Source organism: Drosophila persimilis, unplaced genomic scaffold (assembly GCF_003286085.1).
Source record: "Drosophila persimilis strain 14011-0111.01,24,50 unplaced genomic scaffold, DperRS2 tig00003933-arrow-pilon, whole genome shotgun sequence".
NCBI classification, from domain to species: Eukaryota; Metazoa; Arthropoda; class Insecta; order Diptera; family Drosophilidae; genus Drosophila; species Drosophila persimilis.
The window spans coordinates 1,166,534-1,183,947 of record NW_020825706.1 but is presented as its reverse complement, the minus strand read 5'-3'; the positions used below and the strand labels follow the sequence as shown (position 1 = coordinate 1,183,947).

The window sequence follows — 17,414 nt, the reverse complement described above, 5'->3', positions numbered from 1 at the left end:
TAATTTGTTATTAGCATTTTTATACGTAAACCGAATAGAATTGTTGTTTTAATGTTTCATATGGGGAGCTCTAAGACCCTCGGGCCCTAATCAAATCATTGTTCATTGGTAAGAACATGATTTTATGCCGAACAAGGTCAACACCATTCAAACTTATCTAAAAAATCACGTAATATTCAATAGATAAGATTTTAATTTTTCAGAAGAGTATCGTTTGTGTTTATCTACAGGTTTTGAGTTTGATTTATATTGCCATCTCAACGTTTAAACAATCAAATGTTATATTTTTTATGCACAAAATTCGTTAAAGATCTTTATTGAAATATATTTAAAAAACACATTACCATCAATTTAATTTCATTTTAATTTATTCCCATTTTCCATGAGAGCTGCCTTTCCAGGGAGTGCACACTGTACTTTTCTCTCACGCGACGGGCAACAGGTAGACACGTTTTACTCACGCACACACACACACACACCCATCCGAAGGGCATTTGTATGGGTTTGCCTCTACGCGCAGATAAAAATGAATACATTCATGCGAAAATTTTTAGAAATAATACATTTGGTTTGTTCAAAATGATAAGCGGCCCAGTGGCCATTGAGGTTAGGTCGAATGCAACGTGCGAAAGTAGGCCAAATTGCACTGCAACGTGCAAAAAATAGTAATCAATGCCAAATGGCACTGCGCATGACATGTGCTCGCCTGTGAGTGTGTCTGTACATCACTGTCAAGGGTCAATAACATGTCGGTTGGCCAAAAACTCCCAGCCGACCGGCGCGGCATGACTCAGATGGCGACAAACTCCCTCCCTTCATCCCCTCTCGATTTTGCGCTCGCTCACACCCATCAGGTAGATGCAGGCGGCGGCTGCGGCGTCTACCTACTCATAGCTGTAAATTTCCCGAAAATGAATCGACGCCGCCCATGAAAAGTACAGACATGCTAGTATTTACAGTTGTATATGGTTTCCGTTTAATTCAGTACTTATGTTCCATTTTTCGGTAATTTCTCTCGATCGATATCTGTTTGAAACATAAACGAAAATGCACACAAAATTGCGTTGTTGCTATCAAAATATTATTTTTACCATGTTATCAAATTACAATAGTTGTTTCAGTTGTTCTTATTTAGTTTTAGCTACTGTATTTTGGTTTTTGTTTCTCCCGGTTCGCATTTAGCTACAACCACAAATTTGCCTGCTCTTCTGCATTTAAACAATAAACATTGAAATGAAAATTATAGAAAATTTTGTTGTACTTAATAAATCAAATAAAATCGCATCGCTCGGTACAGGGGATTCGTCAGCAGTGTAACATAAATTTAGGACTTTCAAAATTGTAACTAATTATCGGATAAATATATAGAAGGTATGCATGAGTATGTTCCTCTGGTTGGGCTGGGCGGGGGGCCGGTGATGGTGCCCCATTCCTGTGTGTCTGCTGCATGGGGCGTTGCTTCTTTGTGGCCGTGGCTGAGGGCCTGAGGTTGGAGGTCTTCGATGGTCTCCCCATGCAGAAAAAAATCTAGACACGCACACTCAGAGCTTAGCACTTCTCCTCCTCGAGACCGTGCTTGAAGAACATGAGCACTGGAATGCTCTGGCCATCGATTTCGCGGTACTCGACCAGGGCGACCATGCCGTCGCAGTCCATAGACTCGCCGGTGAAGAACTGCAGCTCCTTGAAGCGGCCCAAGATGTCCTTCATGGCTTTGTTCATGTTGGTCTTGAACACATCGACCTGGTCGGGAGACTTCTCCGCCAGCTTGGCCAACACCTTCTTCATGTAGTCCTTCAGGTAGAGGGTGTACGATTTCTTGTCGCCGAATGCAAAGCATTCCACCAGACGATGATTCAGCACCACATCGACACCGGACTCAACGTTGGTATCTGTGCCTTCATCGGCCTCCTCGGCAGATGCATTGGCACCTTCGAGTTTAATTTCGCTGCCCTCACGGCTGATCAGCTTGCCATACACCTCGTAGACTACGTCATCGACCAGCTTGATTTTGTAGGTGTCGGCGAACATCTCGTCCCCGGTGATGATATCCTTGAAGATTTTCATGATTGCTGGTGTTAGATTGGCGAAAAGATGGCGTTTAAACTCCTTGCAAATCTGCTATTATAACTGCACCGAACCGGGACCGCGGGAACAACGTGCCACGCGCTATTTCGAGCAAAAAGAAAGAAAATGGCGAACAGTGTGACCGTGGACTTATGGAACTTAGTCCACTTAGCCCCCTTAATTTAATAATGGTAAATCTTGAGCTTGACACAGCGGAAAATAATTGTGTTTGTTTACTATTCTATATTATAAATCTTCTGTACTTATATAAAAAAACAATGATATTATTCAGACAGTTTTCGTGGGTGGTTGTTCGATACCCACTGGTCTATAATGGGTTAATCATAATCCATCCCTGATTGCAAATCATATTGCTCGATTTTGATATTCGGTCTAGTATTACTAGCTAGATAGATCTCTCAGCCCTGCCCACATAATTTAATCCAGTTAATGAACTTATTTTCTACTTGACTGGTTTATTTTAAATACTTGCTTTTATTGGATTTTGCCTAAAAAAGATTTTAGCGTAAATGGTCAAACAAAAAAAACGTAAGAAAGCAATCGTTGCTATTGTTCAATTTTGATATTCCGTTGAATAATGCTGACTAACTGATAATGCTCCTCAGCCCTCCCCACATAATTTTATCCGTTCGATGAATCACTTTTCTACAAGACTAGATAATTTTAGTACTCCCTTTTATTTGATAGTGTCCTAAATAAGGGTTAAACATAGAGGAAAAACGTAATATCGGTATTTTTGTGCGATAAGCGAGTCGATGGTAATTTTCAGCTTCTGGTATACGGTCATACATACAATTAGAGAAAAACACTGAAATGTACGTAATTTTCGCAATTTTATACATTAAAACTAATTAAAACGTTATCCTTAGGTATGCACTCTCCAGCACTCTTATTCGATCGCCGGCCTTGCGCCAAGGCCTTAAGATGGCCGCTGTCAATCGCCAGGCATCGATGAAAGTTGTCTCCGTCGGCTCAACCATTAAGGATGAGACCTACTTCGAGAAGAACGCACGCCTGGGACGCGAGTTGTCGCCCCATTTGTCCATTTACCAGCCCCAGCTGACCTCCATACTGTCGGTCATGCACCGCGGCACTGGCATGGCTCTGGGCGTTGGCGTTTGGGCCTTGGGTTTAGGCGCTCTGATTTCGTCTCACGACATTAGCCATTATGTGACAATGGTGGAGGGACTCCAACTGAGCGGCGCCACATTGACGGCCCTCAAGTTCATCATCGCCTATCCGGCGGGATATCACACAGCGAACGGCATTCGCCATCTCTTCTGGGACACGGGTCGTTTCCTCAAGATCAAGGAAGTGTACTCCACTGGTTATGCAATGGTGGCTGCCTCGTTTGTGCTAACTGCTATACTGGCCCTCATCTAGACGGATGGATGGATGGGATGTCTTTCTCCAGGACATTTGGTGCGGGTGTGCAAGTTAAATATTAGTGTGAATATCGTGTTATAATTCATTGAATGCATTGAATACATGTAAAGTATATTTATTATGCCCAGTTTTGTTCTGTTGCGTAACAGTGGCTTCTCAGTGGCTACGCGGACTGCGCCGCATTTGATAATTTCCGGCTGCAATTTTCGCCAAATGGCGTGTTTTTGTGATGGCTTTAGACGGTTTTTTCTAGGGGCTCGATTTGCGAATTCAATAGGCGTTTAATCTACTATGCCAGCTGTGGAATTCGCGATTAGCTGCGATAGGTTGTTGATCGATTGCACTCATATTAATCGGATTCAAACTGGCCTAATCAGAGGGTGATCTTACTTACTTTTTACTAACATCCTGTAGATATCCTCATTTTTTAAGATTCCATATATATAACAGACTTAAATTGAACTAAAATAGATCTAAAATATTATACAGCTGTCAGAACAAGAACAGATCTAGAAGAAGAACGAAAGCTGCGACCTTTTTTTTTTATTAATAATAGCATATAAACCCATTTTTTGTTGACTTTCTTCCAACTTAATTAATTTATTTATTGTGAATTTTTGATTATTTCTTGTAAAAAGCTGCAAACTGTCGTCGTGCAACACTCGTGTATGTGTACGAGTTATGAGGCTAAAATGTATCTAACAACTAATATCACAATCGATGTAATGTAATTGAAACTTGTCATCTGGTGAATTTGCGGATGCTTTGTGGCGGCTTGGCTATTGTATGTTGCCATGTTTGCTGCCCTCCCCCTCGCTGTCACTCGCCTTGTCCGCCTGATCCCCCGAGCCAGAGGTCGGTGGTGGGCCATCGAGCAGCTCAAAGTCACAGACCAAAGAGAAATGATCCGATGGATACCGATAGCTGGGCGTGCGATTTTTGCCAATCTCTTCGCCTGCCGGAAATTCCAGACAGTTTTTGATCTGCAATTGGATGGGAACAGCGATTAGAAAATGTCTTTATAACCTTTTAATGCGGTCCCACCTTGAGGTGATCGGGTGTATAGAAGACATAGTCAATGGTGTGACACTCTTCGCCCTCCTCGCGTATCTTCCAGGTGGTGTAGGGCGGCTCACGCTTGATCGACTGCGAGACAAACTCATTGACATCCTCGCTGTGCTGTAGGATCTGCTCTCGCTCCAGCTTAACATCCGCGTAGGCGCTGCCTAGCTTGAACAGATCGCAGCCGAGTATCGTGGCATATATGGGCTCGATGGGCTCCGCATTGAAGTCCCCACACAGCAGCAGAGGCGTCTCGCCAGCAAACTGTTTAACGAATCGCATCAGATCTCGTCCCTGCTCATTGCGCAGCTTGGCCAGCAGGGCGCCATGCCGTGCCTTCAGATGGGTGGTGCAGACACAGAACTCCCGGCCGGAGGCCTTCAACTGGAGTCGGGCCGCAATGGCCACCTGGTTGCTCTGCACACGCCACACCTCCAGGACCCTCGTGTCGTAGCCCATCAACTGCAGCTTGTCGCGTTTGTAGAAAATGGCACAGCCATCGGGTCCGTTGTTCTGCTCTATGTACAGACAAGGCGAGTCCGGTTTGGGGAAGAAGATGCCCGCATAGTTCTGGCTGCCCAAGACGGTCTGCAGGAACTTGAAGTGGTCCACTTCCTGCAAAAGAACGAATGGGGATTCCTTGTTAAAGCGCAACTGCATGGCGGCCAGGGGGGAGGTCATAAATATATACTTGCAGACAAATGACATCGGGCTGATTCTGCAGGATCTCTTGGACAATCAGGTACTTGCGATGCTGCCAATCCAACGCCTCTTCGGGACAGCGTACAAAGCCATCGTTATGCTGGCCCAGAGCTAAAGGAAACCGATTAGGACAAGGATTAAGGATTAATATAAACAGTACTTACTCTGCGACAAAATATTCCACTGTAGCAATCGAATGTTCTGCGAACTATCGCCTTCAATGGGTGCACTGCAAACTAAAAATCCATCCATAAATTATAATAAATCCATCAAAAGCTGTAAGTATCATTTTTGTTACCTCTGGAAACAGAGTTCAGCTGGAGACAACGCAATCCATCGGTGACATCCTCGTCCATCAACAGGGGCTTGAGGAAGCATCGGGACAGGAGTGATGGCTGTTCGATGCCCACGCCCCTTGACTGCTGCACATGTTGCAGCAATGCCGATGTGCTCAGAAGACCCTTGGGCAGCTCGAGACCATCGTCCTGGGAGTCCACATTGTTGATCTTTGGTGCCGAATTGAATGACCCCATTCTGTAAGAGGTTATTGGCCATAAATTATGGATTCTTTGTGGCAAAAAAATTCAGCTAAAAACGTGCTCCACAAACCATAAGGATATGGTTTCTTTTGGCATTTAAATCGATATTTTTCAAACAAACAATTTTCAGCTAAAGACAGCAAGAACATCAAGAACAACAGCAACAAAGGAACGCAATGCAACAACAACGGAAGGATACTCACAACGCATCGGGCTTTCTATAAAGGATTTTTCGCAGTATTATGCTGAAAATGAATAGGCTATGACTATGTCGACGACTCGTATATAATTTTGCCATATTTCCCTTGCTGCAAAAAGAATCATAGTGTGTGTGTGTGGGGAATTTATGGGATTAAATACAGATTTTACAGAGCTTTTCAGAGTTACAAATTTCAAGGAAAGCATGGAAAGCAAAATAAATTGATATATAGGCCAAAAAGAAGGTATAAAATTAGGAAATTAGCAGCTGGGAAGAAAGAAGGAGACCTTCGAAACAAAACCGAATCCTGTCTTCTGATAGAATATTTTGCAGGACTACTCTCAGCACAGTCCTTGGGGTTCTTCTAGAGAACAGAACCTTGGGAATTTTTCAATATTTTTCTTCCTTAGGATCAATAAAAATAATAACTTTAAAGTTGAAACTATTTCAGAACACTTTTCTTTGATCTCAGAGATATTTCTGGTAAAATACAGATTTGTTCCTTTTACAACTTTATCCATCGACAAAGAGACTTTTCAATTGAATACTATTCATTCTGAGAATCAAGACTCCAGTGTCCTACCCACTCGAAATATCTCTAATATTATCTCGTATACTAACTCTTTAGTTTAATCACAAACTAGAAATAGATACGAGTCTCTAATGCACATTTCAGCAGAGAAGTCATGATATATTTTTAATCAAATCTCTCAGCAATTAGCACGTTTGCTCTGGTTCTAAACTGACGTTTAAGCGCAGATCTTTCTCTCTTGTAGAGGGAGATATAGAGAGAGAGAGATAGAGATGCTTCCCTCCCACGCAAAAGTCTCACGCAAAAGTCTGCTAAAAAACCAACAAAAAAATGTCGCTCGGTCAATAGCTTCACAGCTGTTGTGGGGAGGGGGCACTGTTGATTCTGGTTCTGATGAAAACCAGTTCGGGCATCGAGAGAGAATCTCTCTGGTACGGTTTGGGGTGTATGGGACTGGATTTCGGTGTACGGGTTTCAGTTTGTCAACGCAATCAATCACAGGCTCAGTCCAGAGCGAAGAGCAGCCACAGCCTGGTCGTCCGATCTGATCTCTCACCTGGTCAGCATCACCTTCTGGAGGTAGGACTTGCGGTCGTTCTTGCAGGGTGCCTTATTGGCACGCTTCATATGCAGAGCTTGCTCCATGACTGATGGCAGGACGAAGACGAATCGGTTGATGGAGGTATAGTGTATCTGGTATAGGGTGAAGGATTTCCAATTTGGGAACTGGGTTGGGGACCGTGGCCGAAATATTTGTTGGAACGAGGTGCGCTTGCAAGCGACTTTGGCGAAACTGAATGCCAACTGAAGTGCGGCGCTTTATTAGAGAGATGATTGTCGCCGGCGGGGCGAAAAAGAGAACGAAGATTCCGAGATACAGATACCAGAGACGACAACGACAACGACAGCGGCGACGGCGACGCACAAACGAGTATTCCAGCTTGTACATGTATCTGCAAGATATACAGAACGAGATCAATACGTTCTGCCTCACGTGCGTGTGTGGTGAGGTATCGGCCTCAGCCTCAAACAAAAGAACAATTCTTGACAGCCTGCTAAATATTTATGGGACACGGAATGCAGATTGGGGACTCTCTCACTCTCTGTCCCAGATGGCCGGTCAGCTAATGAAAACAAAAGTGCCCCGCATCTCTGAGATATGCACAAAAAATAACACATCCTTAGCTAATGTCCAGACGGTGTTGTATGCCTAAACAGTATGATCTCAAATGCTAATCCATCAGACAGATAGATACAACGCAGTTACATGCGTAATGAAGTATCTGTATCTGTATCTGCAAGGGGTATCTTCTGGATATCCTAGGGATTGTAATTAAGGGAGGGTTTACCTGGGTATGGGCACGGCCACACGTCTCGCAAACGTCTTCGATGTGACAATCAAACGCGATGTTTTCATTAAAAACTCCATCTTTGATCACCTTTGGTGCACTTTCTCGTTTGGTGTTTTCTTTTGTGTCTCTTTAGTCTCTGGCTTTTAGTTCTTAAATTTCTGTCTCTTAGTTTGCTAAAAACTCTGAGTGTTTTATTAGGATAGTTTGAAATGTTTTATATTTAATTTCAATATGCCAATGTCAAAGAGACGCGGCCTCATCTGTGTTTCCTAAAAAAATACGGTCAGAAATATATTTTATGGGGTTAGGCATTAATTTTCGGATCTCATTTGCTGAAGAACTTCACCCACTTGCAAAAGCGCTTACGAGCCGTAGCTTTTAAATTGTTTTTACTTGAGTATAGGCCACGTGCCACACGATACGTGTGTGCTTTTTGTATGGCTCTTATCAGCTGTCGGGGCGTGATCCAGAGACAATTACAAAGTACTAACATTCATTGATAGACTAACCAGCCAGCTGGCATATTTTATATACTATTTATTGATTAGGATTATTGATGGCATGGCAAATTCCTCTAAAGAGTAGTACAGTAGTATATTTGCACAGCAAATTACTCTAAAGAGTACTATGTAGTGTTCATCCCATCTAAATCGTTATAGAAATTAGTACAAAAAATATAGGTGACCCCGACAAGGGGTTTCTTCTACAGAGTATAACATACAAATTATCCCATCTAATTCGTTATAGAAATTTTGTTTAAAAAAATGTCCCCACACAAAGGGTTGCTACTGCATTCCTCTACAGAGTATAACATATGGATTGTCCCAAATTGGTTTAAAATGGCATTACTTTTAAAGGAGTGACACGACTCCCTGTAAAATCCAACCTCTTTTATAGCTCTATAGCACGATCCAATTCAAAGAAAAATCAAAAAGACTTTTAAACCCAATAAAATACCCAAATAAAGTACATATAGGTATATAAAACCCCTCATAAATATTAAATTGAATGCTAATGAATCAATAGAACACTTGAATAACATCTTTTAGTAAATAAAAGCATCTAAAGGTATCATCAACAGATTAATTGTTAATTATAATCGTTCCTGTCACATTTTCCCCGCCTTTCACTCAACTAAAAAATACAGACAACCAGACCACCCTGATGATCAATTCGCACAAAAATTGTGCAAGGTTAGTTTTTGCTGCCGCTGAAAAAAAAACGGGCCTGAGTGGCTGTGGGGCCGGACAATGCCTAAGAACACTTGACACAGAGCCCAGCCATGAACTTGATTTATCAGCCCCCCAGGCAGGCAACAAGTTTCGGCAACAGTTACTGTCTGTCTGTCTGTCTGTCTGTCTGAATGTCTCACCTCACAAGATACAAGAGCAGATCGCGAGGCGGCTCATAATCGACGGCAAACGACGATGACGGCGGCACCGTGTCTCCTCCAACGGCAGCTGCAGTCTGTCTTCGATTGGAGTTTGAGTTGGGGCTGGGGCTGGCCACACCCTGCTGCTGCTGTTGCTGCTGATGTTGCTGCTTGGTGGCATCCAGTTCGACATCCATTTCAAAATCGATTTCCAGTTTACGTGCGGCCAGACGCTGCCTCATTTGCACAGTGGAGGTCATTGCCGAGGTCTTGGCCAGTGCTTCCGCAATTTCGTATTGCTTGAGGAAATCCTGGCGCAGACGCTGGCCACCGAGGGAGAGACCTTGCGGCTGGCGGCACTCATCTCCGCACAGACGCAGGCACATCTCATTGATGGCCGACGTGGAGGAGGAGGTCAGCTGGTGATCTCCTAGTCCCAAACAATTCAGACAGGGTTTGGGCTCCGCCGAGGATCCGGCCAGCTGTGGTTCCTGTCGATAGTGGGCTGGCGGTGGGGGTGGCTCTTCCCCTCCATCGGGCGATGGTGGCTCATCTGTGACATTAAAGTATCGTGGGGGATTCTCGTCGTCTTCATCCCGGTCCTCCTGGACATCCTGGCGCCGGCGAGTGCCATCATCCAGATTGAGATTCAATAGCAGAGCCGTCACGGGCATGGCCTTGCCCAGGGCGGGCTGTCGACGATGGCCATAATGCTCTTGTATGCAGTTCTTGTTATCCATTTCCGTTTCACTCTTCTTCCATTCGAACACTTTTGAATATTATTTTTGCAATATTTTAGGAGAGAGACCGACTAGCGACTACCGACCGACTGTCCGTTTAGAACATCCAACAATTAATACGCGCGTGCGTTGCTTTTCCTTATTTATATCTTTGCATGGGGGGGCTCTAGCCCGAGATCGAGGCAATCAAGTGCTCCCTCTGGGCGCTCTCCTCTCGCACATCGCACGTCGCACATCGCACACTCTCATTAAAAGAGGCAGACCAGACAGTTGTCTGTTTTGTTCAGTACCAGTCATAGGTAAATGCTCTCGATCGCTCACTTTGCTCGATCGAAGCCGATTTGGTCGTTGCGTTCGTTTCGTTGTTCCTCTGGCTAAAGGCAAACCACATTTGATCACTTTCCAAAATGTCAAATTCACAATTAGCCGAATCACAATAAGATTTACTGTGATTTACTGCCTAAAAGTTATAGATTGAGTGCCTGCCTGCCTGGCACTTTCATTGGACCTCCCCCCTCACATAAACTTGACCTGATGAATCAGCTGGGGCTTGTGTGGAAAACATAACATGAATTGTTTTGTTCAATTAAAAAGAATATTCACTTGAACTTGTGGCTGTGTTTGAGGTTAAAGCCACAGTGAAATAATTGCTGAACAATTGAGAGAGATGGCTGTATTCATAACACAGGAAATGGCTAATAAATAATAAAATTATCAGAAGGATTGTCTTGTTTAAAAGAGGACATCCATCTACATCAAAAACCATTTAAAAATAATCAAAAATCACCCTAACTTCCTTAAAAAGTGATCTTCAAAGTGTTCCCCAAGCTCCCGACTTCCTCAAAGAGTAGTAAATGTTAGGTAGGTCGTAACTTCTATTGTAATTTCATTTCCAAAAACAACAATAACTGATAAATAATGAACAATTTCCAATCAGAAAAGATTGATTAATCAACTGTCTCTCCATCTGTCTGTCTGTCAGTTGACAATCATTATTGTTCCTCCTCCCAGAAAGGGGGGAAAAGCACACAAACAGACATCAAACCTCCAATGCTAATTTGTAGCTAATAAATTATTATACAATTTCATGACTTTTGTTGTTGCCTTTCATGATTTGCATTAATTCAAGAGCAAATTAATTGCATTTCATTTGGTGGCTAATAAACTAAAAGCGAATCAAATACAAAATACAACAACAAACCAAACAGAACAACTTTCATTCGTTTCCGCAGTGGGTACATACTCGTATTTACATATGTGTTCATGTAGAGCCTACACGTATATCTAGTTTTTCTCATTGAAATCGTAGACTGAATGAAATGTTTAGTTTATTTTTAAAGACTTAAGGACCCTTTTTTCTCAATCTAATCATTCCCTTGAGTACTTGTGCAGATCTAGATCTAATAAAAGGTTACAAGTCTAGTACTCTGATATAAGATCGGTTTTTGTATCTCTTTCTTTGATGGTGGCAGCATGGGATGTCATGAAACACAAAAGATATTAACTTGAGAAGTAAGATTAAAGTATTTTTCCAGTTTAAAGCGTGGATGAAGTTCTTTTGGAAGCAGTTCTAGAGCAAAACTCAATAGTCTGCCCAAGAAACGAGAAATTTACACGAATTTTACTTATGATTTACATATGTGCATGAGCAAACTACATGCATGTGTAGATATTCATATGTACATATGATCGATATCAGAGTCATTCACGTGTACCATACTTTTAGGCGTGTAGAATTGATCCAAGCACAACACAAAATATACAATTCTAAGGCGTGTCTCGCCCATATAAATATAAATACACTTAATCTGCCTCCACATACGTTTAATGCAAATAAATTGTTTTGAAATATTCCACATGAAAGCCCTTGAAGATGTAATACGTTTGTGTAACAAGGAAAAGTCTAATTACATTGACGATTATACACATGAAAGCCCATCAAATACAAAGAAATGCTGACTTTTTAGTGGAATATCTATGCAATAACAACAGCCCATAATATCCCACAACAAAATTGTCTGTACATGTAAGTACCCTTCTATATTTAATATTCCTATATTTACAAACCGTTCCAGCACCCAACAAGAAGTATTTCTCGGTTATCCCACTAATTACATATAATATTTACTTCCCCTTCCCTGCGTCTGCTCTTTGGCTGTTTAAAGATTTGATATAAATTCCGTCTCTTATTTGTTGTTTTTCCTTCTTTTTGGCAATGCACTGCGGAAAGTCGTGTTGAGGCGGCCGACATTGAGTTTTATTTATATATGCGGCTATATGTACTACGTGAGTGTACGAGCGGGTCTATAGAGAATCGTCCGTCAACTTGTTGGGAACGAATGCCACATGAACTTGTACGCCCGCTGAACTTATGACAGTTCTAGGCCTCTAGGCAGGGCGTACGCGTGTGGCATTTTTAATACTCTGTAACGGCATTTACTTTGTCAGCTAAATTACTGGGACACCTGCTCCCGTACAGAGGTGATCGGGTCATCGATCAGGCGTCTGGCTCTAGCTCTATATATCAAAAACGAAAAACCAACAAGGGACGTCTGGTATTTGACAAGCTTATCAGTTGTTTGGCACTTATTGAAATTACGAATTCTTTGGTTTAGTCGACTAATCGATGACCTATAAATAATCGCACTATGGAAAAACATTATGTTTGGAAGTCTATTGATAGTTTATTGTTAAAAAGCAGTTGCGGACGTTATTTTGAACCCAAAAACAAGGGGGTACTATGACAAAAGCTGCTCAATAATTTACCTTCTGATATAAAGAATTGCTCTATTTGTATGCCATGAGACTCTGCTATACGGTGACTCGAAGGTTGTCTAAAGTGGCGCTGCTTCCTTTGCTATATCATAAGCTATCATCGTTTGATATTCTGTCATGCCTTGACGAGACAGTTTATGATATTACAGGGCATCTAAAGATGCTTACCATTGCAGTTCTTACAGCAGAGACTTTCCCTGACAACGATCTGTTGTAATAAATTGCCTACCAAGATTGTTTTCCCATTTATGTGTATGAAAGTTCAATTTCTTTTGGTTAGCAACCCATAAATAAAGATATTTTACAGTCCTGCTAGAAGCACAAGTACATATTCTCCTGTCGCCTAACTGGCACACATATATCATCTGGTTCCTAGGGTATAGGCACACTTTAAATGCTTAAACGCTTTTGCTTAGGTTTGATTAATTCGTTATACAACCGCCTAGCGACAGATTGTATGTTTTAATCGTAAATGCTCGCCTGTACGAGTATGGGCACTATATCGCGTCGACTTTGGCTTGGAAATAACTGGTTCTGCTCCGGCAAAAGCTGATTCCAGCCGCCTTTCATTGGACTGGACTCGAAAATTCGTTCATTCGGTTCGTGGGGCATTTTGCAAGCGGGTTCTTCGTTCAGCAAAGGATGGGGTCTATCGGGGTCTGTGCAGAACTCACCATTTTGTTGCCCACTATGCTCTATGCACTCCCACACATGGTTAAGTAGCGAAAATCGAAGAGTATCCAAAAAAGCAGTCGAAATGGATCGATAAGTAGATTTTTCAAAAAGCGCAAATTTAATTGGTTCTAATGCCTCCGACGAACTGCAAAGAACTAAACGCGATGGATGGTGCTTTGCGCCATTTATACTCCCACTCCCCCCACCGAGTACCAGCGAGAGAGAGAGAGAGAGCATTGCTGATAAGGATATTGATAATGGTGTGCTCTCTCCCCCTCTAACGCTCTCTGTTTGGGTGTCTGTCTGAACGAGGCGGTTGCACAATAATCGCTACACTCTCTCTCTCACTCTCACTCGCTCTCTGGCTACCTCATTATCGTAATAAGTTCAATGGCTCACTCTCTCAGGGTCTGTAATGCTGCTCTGTGCTCGTATATACATACATATGTATGTTTTCAGTTCGTTTAGCATTTGATTTTGGTTTCTATGGGGGCTGACTTGTAACTCTGTTTGACATTGATAGCGATTACATGTCCACAAGTGTAGGGCATGGAAGGGTAAGAGCAAAGAGCTACCGAAGAAATATAGCAGATCGTGCACAAGGCAGACGGAAGGAAGGAATAAAGATATAGAAAGTATACTTATTGTTTAAAAAATATTTATTATTCTGAAAATAAGCAAAATGGTGTTTTTGTTCCATTTTGAGACTAAATTACTTGGTTCAAGGTTGTGGCATCTAAATTCTGGGTGGAATTTCATTAAAAATTCCCAGAATCAAGGTTCATCTGTTTAGAAAGTATACAGTTCCCTTAAAAGCACCTCCGTCCTCCTCGTTAAACAGACATTTGAAGGCCTTATAGCAAACTCTCTCCAAGTTTTCTTTAAATTCATACATCCTTCCCTTTATAAATATCTCAGAGATTTAACTCAAAGACAACTCGAGTACATACTCGAATGATTCATTACCCATTAATTTATTGCATGGGAGTGGGTCAATCCATGAACGATTTGTAAATCGGAATTGATAACAAAATGCCTCCAGTGACGCGCTGATCGTGTCTGGCTTCGTCTGGACTGTATCTTATCGGCTATAACAGGAGCACAATTGCCACTTCATAATAGTTCTTTGAACACAACTCTTTCGCCCACATGTTGGCTATAAAAGATTCAAAGGGTGAATTTATTTGCAAGGCTGCTTTGATAAGCTCTGGTTGGGAGAATGCAGAAAAATGTGACGTTGCCTGGATGTATTTGGTTTTAATTAGTTTGAAGCGGTTGCATTTGCGTTGTTCTATGAGCGAATCCAGAGATTGTCAAGGTTACTGCTGTTCGGTGGGGCAGTTGGAGGGGCCACTACAACTATTTAGTTCTATGTGTATTTTTATTGCTCTCGGCCCCAGCCCAGTGGTCTGGCCATTGAGATAAGATTATGGTTTTTCGAGTGGACCCCACCACGGCCTTGTTTGAGTGCCTGCGGCCGGTATAAAGTTCGCTTTCTATTTATCTTATATATATTTATATTATATGATACTTCAAATGGATTTTCGATGTAGTCAGCTATAGTCTGCCATTCTACTGTTTTGTTTACGTGTACTTTGAGGCGTTCTGGGTTTTTGGGTCTTATCAAATTCGGCAAACCGTAAGCGTGCCCGTTCTATATAATGTACAAAAGAAATCATATATGTACATATGTATATTTTTTGTTTTTGTTGAAATTTGAACTGTTTTCTTGTATAACCTCCGAGTGTTTTTCTTATCAGAGTGGGACTTTTCTAGCAGTCTATGTATTTCGAGTATTTGTCCAGAATGGATTATGAGACTCGATTCACATACGCTCTTACATTCATATGTATGCCATTCATATGTACATGTGTTCTAGAACTGAGTCATTCCGGTTGTTTCGAGTTTTCGGTTGACTGCTGATCTGCCGGCTTAAGTCTTTAAGTCGCTTTTGGGGTAGGTTGGGTTGGGTAATGAATGTTGAGTGCTGAATAAGTGGATTTTTGCTTTGGGTGTTGACAGAAAAGGATTACTTAAAGTACATACTTTGTCTGTTTTGCCTGATAGATTTAAAGATTCATCAATTTGCTGCTAAAAATTTTGACAGATGAAGAATGTTGATTGAAAAGTGATTGTTGGATTGATTTTGGAATCTAAAGATTTTAAAATGTACAATTTATTATAGTTTAAATGAAAATAAAATATTGTTAATAATTATTGAGGGTTTTATGGGTTTACGTCATTTATCTCTAAGCTTAATGGGAAATTTATGGAGTCTATTAAATTAGATTATGGTCAATTGATAAATGGCATGTTAAATAGTTTGTTGACTATTATTATTCAGGTATCCGTGCATGCCCTGTAGATTCCTAGATGGACATGTTCTACCACTGTAGGCTAGGGTATGATTAATGCTCACCTGACCACAACACACTCGAAAATTCTGCCGGGGTAGCATCTGGCATCTGTCAATTATCCATTTCCCCCAAACAAACTGAGATCTTTTGTATCGGGGAATTCCCCACAATAGCGAATGAAGTTATGGGGTCTCGGGTCTCTTGAACAAGGGCAAGCCCCTCTTTAATCAGTGGGGATCTTTTGTGCTTGTTCAAATTAAGTACACAACGCCCTCAAACGCACACACACATGTACATATGTATGTATGTACATCAATATACACAAAGAACCGTTATGGTAGGAGTAATTAAAAACCCATTTCTGTTGTCAACCACACACTCATCCACAAACACACACACACTCACACAAAGTCACTCGTAAAACAAGAGCAACAAACAGGCACTTGAGTAAATTATATGCAGAAAACCCCCCAAATACCAACCCAAATAGCAAGCCGCAGGGCAGGGTGTGTTCAAATGGGGTGACTAAAGCACTACCCAATTAGCTTTAATGTAAAGAGATAGATGGAGAGCAACACACCCTAGAAAAATGCACCATGACTCTAGCCAATTTTCTAGCGGCCTCAAACCCAAACAAAAAACGTGCGAGGCGCTAATAAAGAGAGACAGAGAGGGAGAGAAAATTAGCCGGGGATAGATTGAGAGCCAGCCAGAGAGTGTGGGAAAGCTCTCTTCCCCTCTCTTCCCTTTCACTCGCACTAATCAGCAGCTAAAGAGGCTCGCATTGAAGCAAAATTTATTTAAAAACAAAAAAGAAAATCCCCTGCAAGAAGAACAAAGAAAAAGCTGAATAAATGCAGAGACCTGCACAAAGGAAATTTGATTTATGAAAAGCAACAAAGCAACGAAGCAACAAACAAACGGGAAACACAATGCTTTTATTGCAGCCTAGTGTGGTTGTTTTTGTTTGCTGCACGGCACGGCCCGCTGCTGAGGTTGTTTTGTCAATAAGTCACAGATTTTTTTCAAGAAAAGGACAAGGGCACGGGCACGGGCACACCCCACAACATCAAAGGACACAAGTATTAGATAATTATGGAAACTTACAAAAATTTCTTGAAAAACTTGTAAAACGCCACCACCAAGAAAACGAATGTGGAAATCAGCTTCATATTTTGCACGTACGCTTCACTCGCTTTTGTTTATGTTAATTTTATTTATTGTTTTTCGTTCCGTTTCGTTTCGGTTGTTTTAGTGCAAGTCAAAGTTTTTCAATAAAAGTTCTCTTGTTTATGGTATTTTTTATTGTTTTATTTTTTTAGTGAATGTTTGTGGTTTAAACAAAAAATAACGAACAAATTAAGCTAAAATTTCACTATCAATGTCATTTCCGCGTCCGCGGAACACGTTTTACACTCTAGTGGGAAGATAACGCTTTCTGTGACGTATGGCGGCAGACGGGAAGAGAGCGACTAACTGTGCGGCAGAGAGAGAGCGCGAACGCGCGTCCCGAAGAGAGTGAGAGTGTAACGCCGTGAATAAGTGCAAGGCAAGCAAAAAAGTAGAAGCTCTGGCGACTGGTGAATGCTCTCCGGCAGGTGGAGTGGACAGAGGTAAGTACCTTAAGAAAATGAT

The 17,414-nt window shown here is 41.8% G+C and overlaps 3 protein-coding genes across 7 annotated transcripts; 1 reads left to right on the top strand and 2 right to left on the bottom strand.

Moving 5' to 3' along the window:
• Positions 1-1,059: 1,059 nt before the first annotated feature.
• LOC6594485 (translationally-controlled tumor protein homolog) lies at positions 1,060-2,166 on the bottom strand. Its single transcript, XM_002019715.2, has one exon. The coding sequence runs from the start codon at positions 2,065-2,067 to the stop codon at positions 1,549-1,551; it is 519 nt and encodes a 172-aa protein (XP_002019751.1). The 5' UTR covers positions 2,068-2,166; the 3' UTR covers positions 1,060-1,548.
• A 720-nt stretch (positions 2,167-2,886) lies between these two features.
• Positions 2,887-3,595, top strand: LOC6594484 (succinate dehydrogenase cytochrome b560 subunit, mitochondrial). Its single transcript, XM_002019714.2, has 2 exons — positions 2,887-2,903; positions 2,958-3,595. Coding segments are annotated over exons 1-2 (516 nt in total). The 5' UTR covers positions 2,887-2,901; the 3' UTR covers positions 3,472-3,595.
• A 454-nt stretch (positions 3,596-4,049) lies between these two features.
• LOC113567256 (nocturnin) lies at positions 4,050-16,966 on the bottom strand. Of its 5 annotated transcripts, XM_026994494.1 has the most exons (8): positions 13,422-13,504; positions 7,858-8,129; positions 5,981-6,085; positions 5,537-5,772; positions 5,403-5,474; positions 5,228-5,349; positions 4,519-5,151; positions 4,050-4,457 (listed from the first exon to the last, which is right to left on the bottom strand). In XM_026994494.1, exons 2-8 carry the CDS (start codon positions 7,935-7,937, stop codon positions 4,254-4,256), a joined length of 1,452 nt encoding a protein of 483 aa, XP_026850295.1. In that variant the 5' UTR covers positions 7,938-8,129; positions 13,422-13,504; the 3' UTR covers positions 4,050-4,253. The 5 variants fall into 5 exon arrangements, with proteins under 5 accessions (XP_026850295.1, XP_026850297.1, XP_026850298.1 ...); XM_026994496.1 differs by lacking the exon at positions 5,981-6,085; XM_026994497.1 differs by lacking the exons at positions 5,981-6,085; positions 7,858-8,129; positions 13,422-13,504 and adding an exon at positions 16,887-16,966.
• Positions 16,967-17,414: the final 448 nt, after the last annotated feature.